This window comes from Hemicordylus capensis, chromosome 11 (assembly GCF_027244095.1).
Source record: "Hemicordylus capensis ecotype Gifberg chromosome 11, rHemCap1.1.pri, whole genome shotgun sequence".
Classification (NCBI taxonomy): domain Eukaryota; kingdom Metazoa; phylum Chordata; class Lepidosauria; order Squamata; family Cordylidae; genus Hemicordylus; species Hemicordylus capensis.
In genome coordinates this window covers 3,916,682-3,931,595 of record NC_069667.1, presented here as the reverse complement: position 1 = coordinate 3,931,595, position 14,914 = coordinate 3,916,682, and the positions used below count along the sequence as shown (strand labels likewise).

General features: G+C 47.4%; 2 protein-coding genes across 7 annotated transcripts in view; one reads left to right on the top strand and one right to left on the bottom strand.

The window, feature by feature from the left end:
- The window catches only part of LOC128335362 (uncharacterized), a 161,333-nt gene that overhangs the window by 8,674 nt on the left and 137,745 nt on the right, over positions 1–14,914 (bottom strand). The gene's annotated exons all lie outside the window — the stretch shown is intronic.
- Positions 1–14,914, top strand: part of LOC128335359 (vascular endothelial growth factor receptor kdr-like) — a 207,074-nt gene that overhangs the window by 121,158 nt on the left and 71,002 nt on the right. For all 6 annotated transcript variants that reach the window (XM_053273429.1, XM_053273431.1, XM_053273432.1 and 3 more), the window contains exons 10-11: positions 3,966–4,116; positions 12,559–12,679. In XM_053273429.1, the coding sequence (XP_053129404.1) occupies positions 3,966–4,116; positions 12,559–12,679 (272 nt within the window). The remainder of the gene's footprint in view (positions 1–3,965; positions 4,117–12,558; positions 12,680–14,914) is intronic.

The following is a 14,914-nucleotide window of genomic DNA, read 5'->3' as shown; positions in this document are numbered from 1 at the left end:
GTCCGGTGGCAGGGGGCAGCAAAGGAGACCTAGCTTTGTCTCTTTTCTGAGCTCCGTTGGTGCCTCTGTCTCCCGTCCCACGCTGCCTACGGGCTGTCAATGTGTCAGGTAGAGCTGCGTGCTTAACTGCACAGCTCTATCTGATGGATGGCCAGCCTGCAGGCAGCACAGCTCTCATTAACGCCGCAGCAGGATAGGGGAGAGAGGAGCAAATGGAGGTCCAAAAAGGAGAGGCAGCTGTGCCTCCTTTGGGGCCCCCGCCTCGGCTCCTTAGGATGAGCTGCTCCTGGTTCCTTGTACTCAAAGGGCTCACAATAAAGAAAGAAAGAAAAATGACACCAGCAACAGCCACTGGAGGGACACTGTGCTGGGGTTGGATAGGGCCAGTTACATAGGAACCTAGGAAGCTGCCATATACTGAGTCAGACCATCGATCTATCTAGCTCAGTATTGTCTTCACAGACTGGCAGCGGCTTCTCCAAGGTTGCAGGCAGGAATCTCTCTCAGCCCTATTTTGGAGATGCTGCCAGGGAGGGAACTGGGAACCTTCTGCTCTTCTCAGAGCGGCTCCATCCCCTGAGGGGAAGATCTCATAGTGCTCACATGGAGTCTCCCATTCAAATGCAACCAGGGTAGACCCTGCGTAGCTAAGGGGACAAGTCATGCTTGCTACCACAAGACCAGCTCTCCTCTCCTGTTAAATATGAGAAGATCACCACTTTGAAAGGTGCCTCTTTGCTCAGTTAGGAGGATGAAAACTCCAGGGCAGAGGTCCAAGATGAATGAGGAGGGGGCATCTTGACAGGAGCGGTGGGGGGGTGGGAGGCGCGGGATGGCCAAGTGAAACCAAAATATAGAAACCTAATCGACTGTGTGTTTCATAGGCTGTCAAAATCACTCAGTGTATGGCAGCTGCCATCAGCTGAATGGAGGTGTTTGAGCTGTGGACACCAAACAATGCATCTGTTTGATTTCCTGTTATGAGCCACAAATTGAGAGCGATGTCTTGGCCTGGTCCGAAAAACACCGTGCAAAATGAGAGATGACATGCTTCACCCCAGACTCCAAACCAGCCCCCCCCCCTTCTCTGGGGTGAGAGAAAGTTCAATTTCGCTCTGTGTGTGTGTGTGTGTGTGTGTGTGTGAGTGATATTTCATATATTAGGGTGTTTCTATGGGAAACAGAATGAGAAAGGATCAAATTTTCTTAACAACAGAATTGACTCTGCTGGCAATGAGCAATCCTGGGACAGAAGAGGAAAAAAACACCCATGCAATTCACTGCAAGTATTTCAAGTTTCAACTCCCATGGCTCTTAATCAGGGGTGGCTTATTCTGTACTTTCAAGGAGAATCCAGAACTGCCTTCAACGCTACCTTAAAATAAGTAACAGTCCTGGGACATGTTGTGCAATGGGTTCCTAACCCAACACAATAAATGCATTTTAAGTGCATAAGGCCTGCTGGATCAGGCCCAAGGAAGCCCATCTAGTCCAGCATCCTGCTTCACACAGTGGCCCACCAGATGCCTCTGGGGAGCCCACAGGCAAGAGGTATATGCATGCCCTCTCTCCTGCTGCTGTTGCTCCCCTGCAACTGGTATTGAGAGGCATCGTGCCTCTGAGGCTGGAGGTGGCCCACAGCCACCAGACTAGTAGCCATTGATAGACCTGTCCTTCAGGAATCTGTCTAAGCCCCTTTTAAAGCTGTCCAAGCTGGTGGCCATCACCACATCCCATGGCAAATAATTCCATAGATTAATTATGCACTGTGTGAAAAAGTACTTCATCTTGTTGGTCCTAAATTTCCCAACCTTCAGTTTCATGGGGTGACCCTTGGTTCTAGTGTTGTGAGAGAGGGAGAAAAATTTCTCTCTGTCCACCCTCTCCACTCCATGCATAATTTTATACACCTTGATCATGTCTCCCCTTAGTTGCCTTTTTTCCATGGTAAAGATCCCCAGATGCTGTAGCCTAGCCTCATAAGGAAGGTGCTCCAGGCCCCTGATCATCTTGGTTGCCCTCTTCTGCACCTTCTCCAGTTCTACAATATCCTTCTTAAGATACAGTGACCAAATCTGTACACAGTACTCCAGATGTGGTCGCACAATAGATTTGTATAAGGGCATGATAATATTAGCAGTTTTATTTTCATTCCCCCTTGTAATGATTCCTAGCATGGAATTAGCCTTTTTCGCAGCTTCTGTGCACTGAGATGACACTTTCAATGAGCTGTCCACCATGACCCCAAGATCCCTCTCCTGCTCAGTCACTGACAGCTCAGATCCCATCAGCATATATGTGAAGTTGGGATTTTTTGCCCCAGTGTGCATCACTTTGGTAGACTGGTTGTGGGTAATGGGAGGGGGCACGATTCGTGTGATGCTGCACTTGGGTAGAAAATGTGGCTTGCACACACTCTTGCTTCAAAAACCTACATTGTAGGTATCTGTAGCCTTTGCAGCTTCTTTGTCCCATGCCTGGAACAAGGCTCATCTCAGAAACTCTTGGCTCAGGGAAGTGGGGTCGGAGTGGATGAGGCCAGCCATAGTTCAGTGGCAGATCGTCTTCTTTGCATCCAGAACATCCAGGTCTTTCCCAGCCCTACCTGAAATTTTGGAAAGCTGCTGCTAGTCAGTGTAGACCATATGGAGCTAGATGGAGCAAGGGTCTGGCTCAGTGCAAGGCAGCTTCCTGTGTTCCTAACTGTAAACATATGTCTTGTCTTCCACTATTCATAAGCACATCTTGCTCCAGCTGGTAGATTTCAGAGTTCTAGCCAAAAAAGAACATCCCAAAGTAGATCCTGCAATCCTAAAGGCTGTGGCCACCCACACTCCAGAAGTTAAATCTTTGAGTGGTGAACCTCAGGAACACAGGAAGCTGCCGCCTACTGAGTCAAACCCTTGGTCTATCTAGCTCAATTTTGTCTGCACTGACTGGCAGCAGCTCTCCAAGGAGTCTGTTCCAGCTCACACTAGAAATGCTGCCAGGGAGCGAACCTGGGACCTTCTGCATGGAAAGCAGAGGCACTGCCCCTGAGCAACGTCCCGACCCCCTTGTTTCTGGCACCCACACATGGAAATGGCAATGAATGACATTCCCTTCATCCTCCCATAACTACCTAGACAAACTCCCCACTTCAGAAGCCAGAGCAGGGGAAGTTGTTGTAAAGTCAAGAAAGAACAGGGAGAGAGGACAGGAGAGCTGGTCTGGTGGTAGCAAGCATGAATGGTCCCCTTTGCTAAGCAGAGTCTGCCCTGGTTTGCATTTGAAAGGGAGACTACATGTGTGAGCACTGTAAGATATTCCGCTCAGAGGATGGGGCCGCTCCGGGAAGAGCACCTGGAGGTTTTTCATGCCTGGCTTTCAGTTCCTATCTCCTTTGGAATGGAGAATGTGCACTCACATATCGGCCAGAGTTACCCCAAAGTCCCTGCAAACTATCGGGGAGCACTTCACACACAATTCGGGTTTTTCATTGTACAATAGAGTGTAGCCCAATTTATATCAGAGGCAAAAAAGAATTGACTTTTTGCATCGGTTTTTTTGAACTCACAGTAAATGCGCGGTTAGATCCTGCTGTCTGAAACCCCTCCTGCAGGCTTGCACGCAGAAGGCTCTAGGTTCTCTCCCTGGCAGCTTCTCCAGATAGGGCTGAGAGAGAGTCCTGCCTGCAACCTTGGAGAAGCCACTGCCAGTCAGGGTAGACAATGCTGAGCTAGATGGACCAAGGGTCTGACTCGGTATATGGCAGCTTTCTATGTTAAGAACCTGCAACAATGTGCAATAGTTTGTGCCTGTGTTGAGTGGGTAGGGGGTTACTGGCATTGATCCTTGACGTGCAAATTAGAGGTGTTCTGGGCATCCAAATGTGTACTACTTTGTGAAGTGCTAGGAGGTCTCGTGATTTCACATGTTGCTTTTGGTGTTGGTTTTTTGTTTTGTTTTCCCCTCCTGCCCTTCAGAGAGGCCCAAAATCTATGAAAAGGAGACTGATTTTTGTCCGGCTGAGCTGGTCACCAAAGGGAAAGAACATCAACTCCAGTGCACAGTAGGTGGGACGCCTCTGCCGACCGTTCGCTGGGAATGGATGCCTTGCAGCCCTGGAGACGACCTGTAAGTGGCTGTGATGGTGGATGAATCATGATTTGCCATGTGCTGATGTTGTTGAATTGCAACTCCTATCAGCCCACACACACACACACACACACACACACACACACCGCCCCAGCTCAGCTCAAACTTTATTTCTGTCATCAACTGACAAAAAGAAAATTCATTTATACCTGTTCACATAGTTATGACAGCTGTTCAGAACAGAAGAGAGACCATGTTATCCTAATTACTCACAGAAACAAGCAAAAATATCCCCTATACTGCAGTTGCATTTAGATTCAGCAAGAATTCTGAATAATCCCACAACAGGCTCTGTTTGCTACCGCACAATATCTGGCAGCCTTGTAAGTAGTAATTTGTTTCTGGTCCGATAGGAGAGAAACATAAAAATCTTCTGAAAATTTTGATATAAAAAGAGAAATAAAATTTTCATGTCATTCCTTGTAAAAAATGAGATATGATCCTCCCCATCTCTGGCAATTTTCAAAAAAACACCTGAAAACCCATCTTTTTGCCCAAGCTTTCTCAGCTTCCTAATATTTTTGGGTATTAATTTCTGGTTATTTTTAAATTGTTAAATTGTTTTTAAGTTTTTGTATATGTTTTTAATTATGATGATGATGATGACTGTAACACATTTTTATACCACCCCATACACAAGTCCCTGGTTGGTTCACAATTTAAAAACACAACAACTGAATGAACACAATTAAAACAGGTTAAAATACAGATAAAAACTCAAACTTTAAACTTTAAAACGATAAGGTCCTTCTTACAAATATCCAGAGAAGGAGAGACTCTAATTTTGTTAGAAAGTGTGTTCCAAACTCCCGGAGCAACCCTAGAAAAGGCCCAGTCTTGGGTCGCCACCAACCAAGCCGGTGGCAACTGCAACTGGACCTCCCCAGATGATCTGGAAAGGTGGCAGGGTTCATGAAGAAGATGGCCTTTTCTTAAATACTTTGGACCCAAGCTGTTCAGGGCTTTATAGGTAATAACCAGCAGCTTGTATTTCACCTGGAAACTTATTGTCAGCCAATGTAGTTCTTTTTAAGTGGGTGTAATATGATCTCTTTGGGTAACTGCAGAGACCAACCTGACTGTGGCATTCTGCACCAACTGCAGTTTCCAGACTATGTACAAAGGCAGCCCAATGTAGAGTGCATTACAGTAGTCAAGTCTGGATGTTACCAGCATTTGCACCACTGTTGTAAGTTCATTTATCTCCAGAAATGGACGTAGCCGGCATATCAGCCAACGCTGATGGAAAGCCTTCCTCCTGGCCACTCCCTCAGCCTGATACTCCAGGGAGAGGTTTAGGTCCAGAAGTACTCCCAGACTATGTACCTGCTCTTCCTGGGAGAGTGTAACCCCATCCAGAACAGGCAGATCAAACCACTTCCTAAGCTCTGACCTCCCGTCTTGCTTGAGTATCCCCGTCTTGCTTGGATTCCGCCTCAGATTGTTCTCCAGCCCATTACCACCTCTAGGCAGCCATTTAGGGAAGATGAGCCATTTCCTGATGAAGTTGACATGGAGAAATAGATTTGGATGTCATCAGCATGTTGATAACGCCCTGCACCAAACCCCCTGATGATCTCTCCCAGCGGTTTCATGTCGATGTTAAAAAGCAGTGGAGATAGAATGGAGCCTTTTGGGACCCCATACAAAAGCCCTCAGTTTGAAAAGCAGCACCAGCCACCTAATGGTGCAGCTAGGAAGTAACTTGCCTAGCGAGCAAAAGGTTGCCGGTTCGAATCCTGTGGGTATGTTTCCCATAACACTACAGGAAGCATCTATATCAGGCAGCAGCGATAAAGGAAGATGCTGAAAGGCATCATCTCATACTCCATGGGAGGAGGCAATGGTAAACCCCTCCTGTATTCCACCAAAGACAACCGCAGGGCTCTGGGCGCCAGGAGTCGACACTGACTCGACAATGCAACTTTGCCTTGAAAAGCAACCATCTCCAAGCAACACCATCTGGGACCTACCCCAAGAGGTAGGAGCCCACTCCCAATGCCTTCAGGCATTCCAGCAGGATACCCTGGTCGATGGTGTTGAAAGTTGCCGAGAGGTCCCAAAGGATCAACAGAGTTACACTCCCTGTGTCAGTTCCTCATTGGAGATCAAGGCCATCTCAGCCCCATAGCCCGCCCAAAAGCCAGTTTGAAATGGGTCCAGATAATCTGCTTCTTCAAAGACTGCCTGGAGCTGAGATGCCACCATCCCCTCAATTACCTTGCCCAAGCCTGGGAGGTTGGAAAGAGGCCTATAATTGCCTCATTCTCAATAGGCAGTTTAATAAAACATTTATCATGCCCAGCCGCCCTGGACTTTGGCCACATAGAGAAAAGATGGTCATCCACACGGAAGTTGTCGTCAGTGATGACAGGCTCCACCCCTTCTCCCCTAGGCTCTGCCCATGAGTCCCTAAGCTCCACCTCTTGAGATTCAGGACCTGAGTCTCAGGAGAACTAACAAGCCTCCCATCTGAGTGGTTATTAGGGAACCAAACACCAGAAGATCTCTGGCAGAACTTACATAGAACATAGGAACACAGGAAGCCACCTTCTGCCCAGTCAGACCCTTGGTCCATCTAGCTCAGTATTGTCTACACAGACTGGCAGCGGCTTCTCCAAAGTTGCAGGCAGGAGTCTCTCTCAGCCCTGTCTTGGAGATGCTGCCAGGGAGGGAACTTGGAGCCTTCTGCATGCAAACAGGCAGGGGCTCTTCCCAGAGTGGCCCCATCCCCTGAGGGGAATATCATACAGTGCTCATGCATGTAGTCCCCCATTCAGATGCAAACCAGAGCAGACCCTGCTTAGCTAAGGGGACAAGTCATGCTTGCCACCACCAGCCCAGGTCTCCTCCTAGCTTTCCCCTTTGCTTGTTTGACTCCAAGGGGTTAAGAGTCAACATCTTCAAAATAAACAGCTACCAAAAGGCATCTACACCCCACTGGGAAGTTTTGAAGTTTTCAGAAATTCCAATTGAAACAGCTGCACTGAAACAAATAAACAGGCTCCGCAGAATGCATATGGCGGGGTCTTCAGGCCGGAACCGAAAACAAGGTGGCTTTGCTGCTTTTGTCCGTCCGAGAGGAGATGTTAAGAGACATGGACCCACCACCAAAACTGTGCTCTTTCAATTTGGTTGTAAAGGCCTGCTAGTGACTAAACTGAAGCAATGAGCTTATTTTTAAAAGAAACACCATATTTAAAATGAGTGTTTCTTCCTTTGTGTCTTTAATGCTGCTTCAGCTAGCTATCAAGGAGGGTCAAAAAGCAGAGAAGCCCTCAGCAAAGTCAGGCTTTTCTCCAGCAAGTCTTACCAAGTTCCTTTTAACTCTGGAATAATCAAGGCTAGCATCTTGTACCATATAAAGTCCGAGCTTATGGGTGTGACTGTGGACAGACAGGGTTGAGTTCCTGGTGAGCTACCAGATGCCAACTTGGGATCACAGACTGCAATGAAGAAGACAAACCAAACTCATCAGATCCCAGAGTCTCCTCTGCACACACAGAAAGAGCACTTTCCTGTCCTGGGCTGGTGACTCTCCCGATATTGCCTCCCACAGGGCTTCTCAAACTTGGGGCCCCAGGGACTTTTATACACAGCAGGGCACTTTCCAGATTAGCCGCTCAACAGCAGCAAAATGCTTCCATTCAGGCAAATCGCATTCAAAACATAAATAGCAAAGTGCCAAGCAGAGGGAGCAGTCTTGCAAAAACTAACAACCCAAAAAAACCCAGCAAACTTTTTATGCGGGATATATGATGTTATAGCACTATATCGCAGTGATTTAATTTGAAACAAGGCATTTATGAATGGCACCCTGCTGTCAGTGTGGGAACTGTTGTGTCACAACACAGGAAGTGCGGAAGCACACTTCAGAGATTCGTTGTGACCCCGTTGCAGGGTCTAACCTGAAAAGCACCCAGGCTTTATTGGGAGGCTTTACTGCTGCGAATTCAAAGTTGTCCCGAAAAACCAACGCAAAGAGTGGATTTTTTTACCCCTGAGATAAATCGGGCTGCACTCTAACGTGCAGTGAAAAACCTGAATTGTGTATAAAGTGCTCACAGGGAATTCGGGGTAAATCTAGCGGATATGTGAATGCAACCCCTCCATTCTGCAGGAGATGTGAGTTAAAGGGCTTTTAAAGCCCCGTGTGAAAAGCTTCCAGATGTTGTCGAACGACAACTCTCCTCACCCCCGGCCACCATATCCAGCAACATCTGGGGACCCAAGTTTGAGAACCCCTGGCCTAGAAGAAGAAGAGGAGGAGGGGTAAGAAACCCACAACTAGTATCTTCATGAGCAGCTGGGGCTGCCGGGGCAGAGGGACCCCAAATCTGCCAAACGGGAATTAAGCGAGTTATACGTGAGGTGCTGTTCAGTGCGGTTTCTTTAGACAAACAGACAATTTCCTTTGTTCCTGTGGAGATGTTAGCAGCACAACCCACGGGGCGATGTCTTGGCTCAGGCCTGAATGGAGAGCGCTTCCCTTGGTGAGCACGAGTGAGGATGTCTAGAAGCCAAGCGCAACAACCTCCCTTGCACTTTCGCCCTTCTCTGCAGCGAGAAGGCCGGAGTCAGGTTTTCCATCCTTAAAAATAAAGGACAGATGTGGGAATCCGGGCAGGCAAATGTGCTGCTTTGGTCTGTTTTTTTGTTTTTGGATTGGGATGTTTTTCTGGAGGGGGATGTCTGCTGCCATCTGAAGAACATCAGTGGAAAATGTTTGAAGTTCAGACTGCAGCTTAATTTGTTGTCCAGGGTCATGTCTGGGGATAGTCCATCGGATGAGCATCCAGGAGCACTTTCTAGATCAAAGTCTCCTAATTTTTTTTAAAATTATTTTTTAGAAAAGCCCCTTTCAGAGAGGCTGACCCCAAATATTCCCACCAGCTCATCCTTCTTCTTCGCCGGATTCTGCAAAGCAGAACTTCACATCTCTAAAAAGTGTTCATTTATGGGCGACCTCAGCACACAATTCAATACGCCTCTGCTAGGGGCAGAGGGAGGCCAGCGCCGCTGTGGGTTCTGCCACTGCCGTAGCCCCCTAGCCCCGCCCCTTCATCTGACACATGACACAGGGAGCATTTGGCCACGCCCCCACATCTAACAGGTGTGGGGCGTGGCTTATCTCCCAAATGGGGCCTCATGGCCTCGTCTGGGGGCTAAATCACACACCCCACATCTGACATCAGATGCTGGGGGAGTGTGTGTCTGGGGCAGCAGGCACGGCCCCTGAGAGGCAGCAGCCCAGGCTCTTTGAACCCGTCCACTTAATGGTGGCTCTGCCCCTGACCTCTGGCCAATGCGTTCTTCCTAATTGACTCCAGCAAACCTGTGGCTTGAGAACCACGGCTGGACTGCGGCAAAGATGTGATGGAACCGACACGCATTCTTCATGCGTCGTGCAGATACATGATAGAACTCTCTGCCTCTGTCATGTGCTCTAAGGCAGTAGTGGCCGGTACAGGCACCATTGGAGGGGGGGGGACAGTGAGAGGCACCTTCAAGCATAAATTAGTAGGTGCTTACCTCCGCTCCGTTCAGGTGTGGTCTCTGATCCCTGCTGCAGGGAGTGCTGTGGGTGGCATCCTGGTGAGCCCCTGGTGGCGCAGTGGTAAAACTGCCGCCCTGTAACCAGAAGGTTACAAGTTCGATCCTGACCAGGGGCTCAAGGTTGACTCAGCCTTCCATCCTTCCGAGGTCGGTAAAATGAGTACCCAGAATGTTGGGGGGCAATATGCTAAATCATTGTAAACCGCTTAGAGAGCTTCGGCTATAGAGCGGTATATAAATGTAAGTGCTATTGCTATTGCTATCCTGCTGCTTGAAGCAGGTGCCTCCCGCTCCTGCTGCCGCCCGGGTGGTGCCCACCCTGGCCGCTCCTGCTCCAAGGATCTCTGGCACAGTCCCTGTTTCCTGGGGCCTGTCCTGGTAAAAAGCCACTCTCCCTGTTTAGTCCTTATTCTATCCTTAGGATTGATTTGAGGGTTTCCTTTCAAAATGAGAACCCAGGCGGGTTTTTGAAGCTTCAGTCCCCTTCCCAGGGTCTCCAAAGGCATTCTTAGAACGGAATTGGGTGCCTCAAGTAGTGTGCATTCAGGTGCAAATGAACACAGAACTGCCAGTCCACGGCTTCCCTCCCCATAAAAAGGTGGCATATATCCATTGCAACAGCAAATAAATAAGAACAGGCACTTAGGGTTTTCCCCACAGCCCAGTGCTCTGTAGAAGCAGGGATGTAGCTATGACTGGGCGGATGGGTTCAAAGGACCCAGCGGCCCTTCAGCTCCTGAGGGCCCCCCAGCTCCACCCCTCCTGATTTTCTTCATTATCTCCCTCACTTTGAGGGGCCACTGGGGAGAGGGGCGGACACGGGGCCCCGCTCCCCTAGCTCAGCCCCTGCCCAGAAGGAAGTCCCACTTTGCTCAACGGGCAACAGAACTACTGCAGCCTAAATGGCAATATATTCTGCTGACCGGCGGGGTTCAAAATGAACCAGACCCTCCCTGATAACAGCCACTTTGGGATGCTACCTGTTTAAACACAATGGCAAAGTAACAGCATGCCTGAGCTTGACCTCTAAGTTGGCCTTATCTCTCCTTACAGAAACTGAATGAAGGGTTTTTTTGTGTGGGGAACACGCCCTTTCCCGCATTTCCTGAGGCTATTTCATACCCTCCCTGCCCTCAATTTTACATCCTAATGTCCTGTTTTTCTACCATTGTGCAGCCTGGGTTGTGTGCTGTGATGCTTTTGCGTTTTGCAGGCTCCCCTGAAATGCTATTGTTACTGAAGGAAGCTAGTTATCAATGTGCACACGCTCAAGAGCGGTTCAGATTCTCCTGAAAGGGAAAGACATTTGTAACTGGGGGGAAATCAATTAGAGCTCATAATAAGAACACAAAAGCAGCCCTGCTGGATCAGGCCCAAGGCCTATCTAGTCCAGCATACTGTTTCACACAGTGGCCCACCAGATGCCTCCGAGAAGCCCACAGGCAAGAGCGGAGGGTATGCCTTCTCTCCTGCTGTTGCTCCCCTGCAAATGGTAAAGTATTTAGAGGCACCTTGCCTCTTAAGCTGGAGATGGCCTATAGCCCTCAGACTAGTAGCCATTGATAGACATGTCCTCTGTGACTTTATCTAAAAGCCTTTAAAAAGCCATCCAGGCTGGTGGCTGTCACTATATCCTGTGGCAGAGAATTCCGTAGGTTAATTATGCACAGTGTGAAAAAGTACTTCCTTTTGGTCTATCCTAAATTTCTAGGCAATCAGTTTCATGGGATGACCCCTGGTTCTAGTGTTTTGCAAGAGGGAGAAAAATTTCTCTCTAGCCACTCTCTCCATACCATGCATAATGTTATAGACCTCTATGATGTTGTCCCCTCGGTCATCCTCTTTCTAAACTAAAAAGCCCCAAGTGTTGTAGCTTTTCCTTGTAAGGAAGGTGCTTCAGGCCGTTGATCATCTTGGTTGCCCTCTTCTGCACCTTCTCCAGTTCTATAATGTCCCTTTCATGTTATGGTGACCCAAACTATACACAGTACTCCAAATGTGGCTGCACCATAGTTTTGTATAAGGGCATTATAATATTAGCATTTTTACTTTTCAGTTCTCTTGCTAATGATCACTTGCATGAAATTTGCCTTTTTCACAGCTACCACACACTGGGTTGACACTTTCAATGAGCTGTCACCACAACCCCAAGATCTCTGTCCTTGTCAGTTACTGACAGCTCAGACCTCATAAGTGTATATGTGGAGTTGTGGTTTTTACTTTTTGCCCCAATGTGCATCACTTTACACTTGCTTGCATTAAACTGCATTTGCCATTTTGTCACCCACTCGCCCAGTTTGGAGAGGTCCTTTTGGAGCTCCTCACAATCTGTTGTGGATTTCACTACCCTAAACAGTCTGATGTCATCTGTGAATTGGGCCACCTCGCTGCTTACCCCAACTTGTTGTTATAATGTTTCCCTATAGCCTTTATTAGTCTTATACTAAAATGCCCATTGTCCAGTTCACCAACAGTTCTGAGTGCCTGCAAATGACTAGAGCAAATCTACATTAAGCTTTCTAGTTTAAAAAACAAAACCATCCAGTCCCGAGAGCTAAGGAGCCATATTTCTTTCCCTAACAACACGCTAAAGCAGCTCACACAATCAAAAACTGGGTTGCATGTAGTTCATGATGCAGATACAAATCTTGGTCTTGTCACTGGCTGGATGGGGAACTGCTGGGAACTCCTTCGCACAGGCTACCCGGAGCCACATGATGGAAGGCAGGCAGGATACAAATCCAATCATTCAACATCCCTTCATAATTTAGCACAGAGCCAACAGTTTTGCAGCTGAGCAAACAGAATTGCCAAGATATAGAAAGTTGAGAGGTTTTCCATTTGGGTGTCTCTTTTGGTTTTCAGGTGCAGACAACAAGGGCAAAGAATTCAGCTGGAGAAAACCTTTGGCAATGAAACCAGATTTGGAACCAATACAATCAAGGGCATCCAGGTTAGGAGCGTAAAACACAACGATAAACTCAAGGTAGGTCTCTGGAAATGTTGGTCTTCGCTGGGCTCTCTCCACCTGATTCCTTCTTGAGCTTCCCAAGCACCCACTTCCTTTTTAGCACCACATCTTTGGCGTGCCTGGAATGTTTCCACTCTGGGATCATGCCCCAATCCCCTCTGTTGATCGGAATGCGAGTCTCTGGTAATGAGGTCACCCATCCTTTTCTCAAAGCTTTCCAAATATGCATGACTCAAAGGGTCTTGGGGTTTCAAGTATGAGAAAGTGCACAGAGAGCTCCGGCCATGAGAATTCTTGCGAAGAGCATCCGACTCATGGGTTCTCTTATCTCAGTTCAAGGCTCAGCTGTCTTCACAAGGTTTTTTCTTCTCTCCCCGGCCCCAACCCATCCAACCCACTGCAGCCATTATAACATTCCAGCCAGCCACTCTTACTGTTCTTTCAGTGGCACGATCCCCAGATGGTGCAGAAACCTAGAGCATAAGAACAGCCCTATGGGATCAGGCCGAAGGCCGATCTAGTCCAGCATTCTGTTACCCACAGTAGCCCACCAGCTGCCACTAGGCTAGGGACAAAATTTTTCCATTCCCACCACAACTTTTTCGAAGCTTAGTAAACTCCCTTGTTAGAGAAAAGACTGAGAAGAGAAAATTGCAACCTAGTGTTCAGGAGTCCTGCATTGTTTGTCTAAGGCAGAACACCCTGAGCCATTTTTGGAAGGTAAAGATAAAGTGTGCTATCGAGTCGGTGTTGACTCCTGGCCTGTGGTTGTATGTGGTAGAATACAGGAGGGGGTTACCAACTTACCAATGCCTCCACCCATGCAGTCTGAGATGATGCCTTTCAGCATCTTCTCATATCACTACTGCCTGATATAGTTTTTTCCCATAGTCTGAGGAACATACCAGCCCAGATTCGAACCAGCGACCTCTGGCTTGCTTGTCAAGTCATTTCCCCGCTGCACCATTAGGTGGTGTATAAATAAAATAAATAAATAAATAAATAAAATAAGGCAGGGCTAGGAAACTTTGGCTCTCCAGCTGTTGGTGAACTACCACTCCCATCATTCCCAGCCAAATCTATTGTGACTGGAGATGATGGGAGTTGTAGTTCAACAACAACCATAAAGCTAAGCTTGCCTACTCAGATCTAAAGAATTACACCAACAAGAAATTTCAGGGCTCAGATGAAAAACAGAACTGCAAGTACACATTCAACATCATCAGTGTCTACAATTAAAATGCTCCTGATTTATAGGAGCATTGCAAAATGGTAGCGATAGACCTGAGTTGTTAGTATTTCTACTCCAAAGGTTTTGACTCATTTTTATGACTGTGATATTTCCCCTCATCTCTTCCTTCACTAAACTGTAAGAAATAGGTGCCATGCACTACGCCATTTTACAACCTAAGTTTTTGGTTATTTCCTAGCCTGTTAGCTTAAAAATGTCCTTTTTGAAAACCACATCTCTGGAATGAAGATTTGCTTTTGTTGCTAAAAGTAAATTATCTGAGGCTCAGATTTCAGAACTGTCTTTGCCAAATGCCATTAGTGAAAAACAGTCCTCCACAAGCACTCTAATGAAGTCTGTGGGTGTCTGCGTTGAGCAAAGCTTTTAGATAATAGAATATAATTTTATGAACAACACAAGATGAAAATCTCATAGCCTCTAGTCTTTCCCTCTCTTTATCAATGCTAATTCCCACCAGAAATAGAGCCTCCAGGAAAGAGACCCATCCATTTCCCACTATATCCTAGCAAGTAATTTTATTGGTGTTCAGCTGGCCAGTTGAAACAATAAAAATGTCAGACACACTGATGGTCTGGCTTTAATTGACTGTGTTATGATGCTGGCACTGGCTCAGATTGGATAATCTATCCTGTATGCCTGGAGTCCATTGTACCATAGCAAGGACTTTGCATCATATCATGGACCTTTCTGAAGGGAGGAATTTCCTTAGCCTCCAGCATTAGGGCAGCATCTCCTTGCATTTCAGCATCTGAGAGGCCTGCAGGGATGCAGATTTTTCAGACAACATCTGCTGGAAGCAAAAGTGGCTCTAAAGAAATCTGTTGCTGGCAACCCAAACTCACTGTCTTTATAGGCCCTGTTTATGAGCCAGCGTGGTGTAGTGTTTAGAGTGCTGGACTAGGACCGGGGAGACCTGATTTCAAATCCCCATACAGCCATGAAACTATCTGGGTGACTCTGGGCCAGTCACTTCTCTCTCAAAAGAAACACAAGATAGA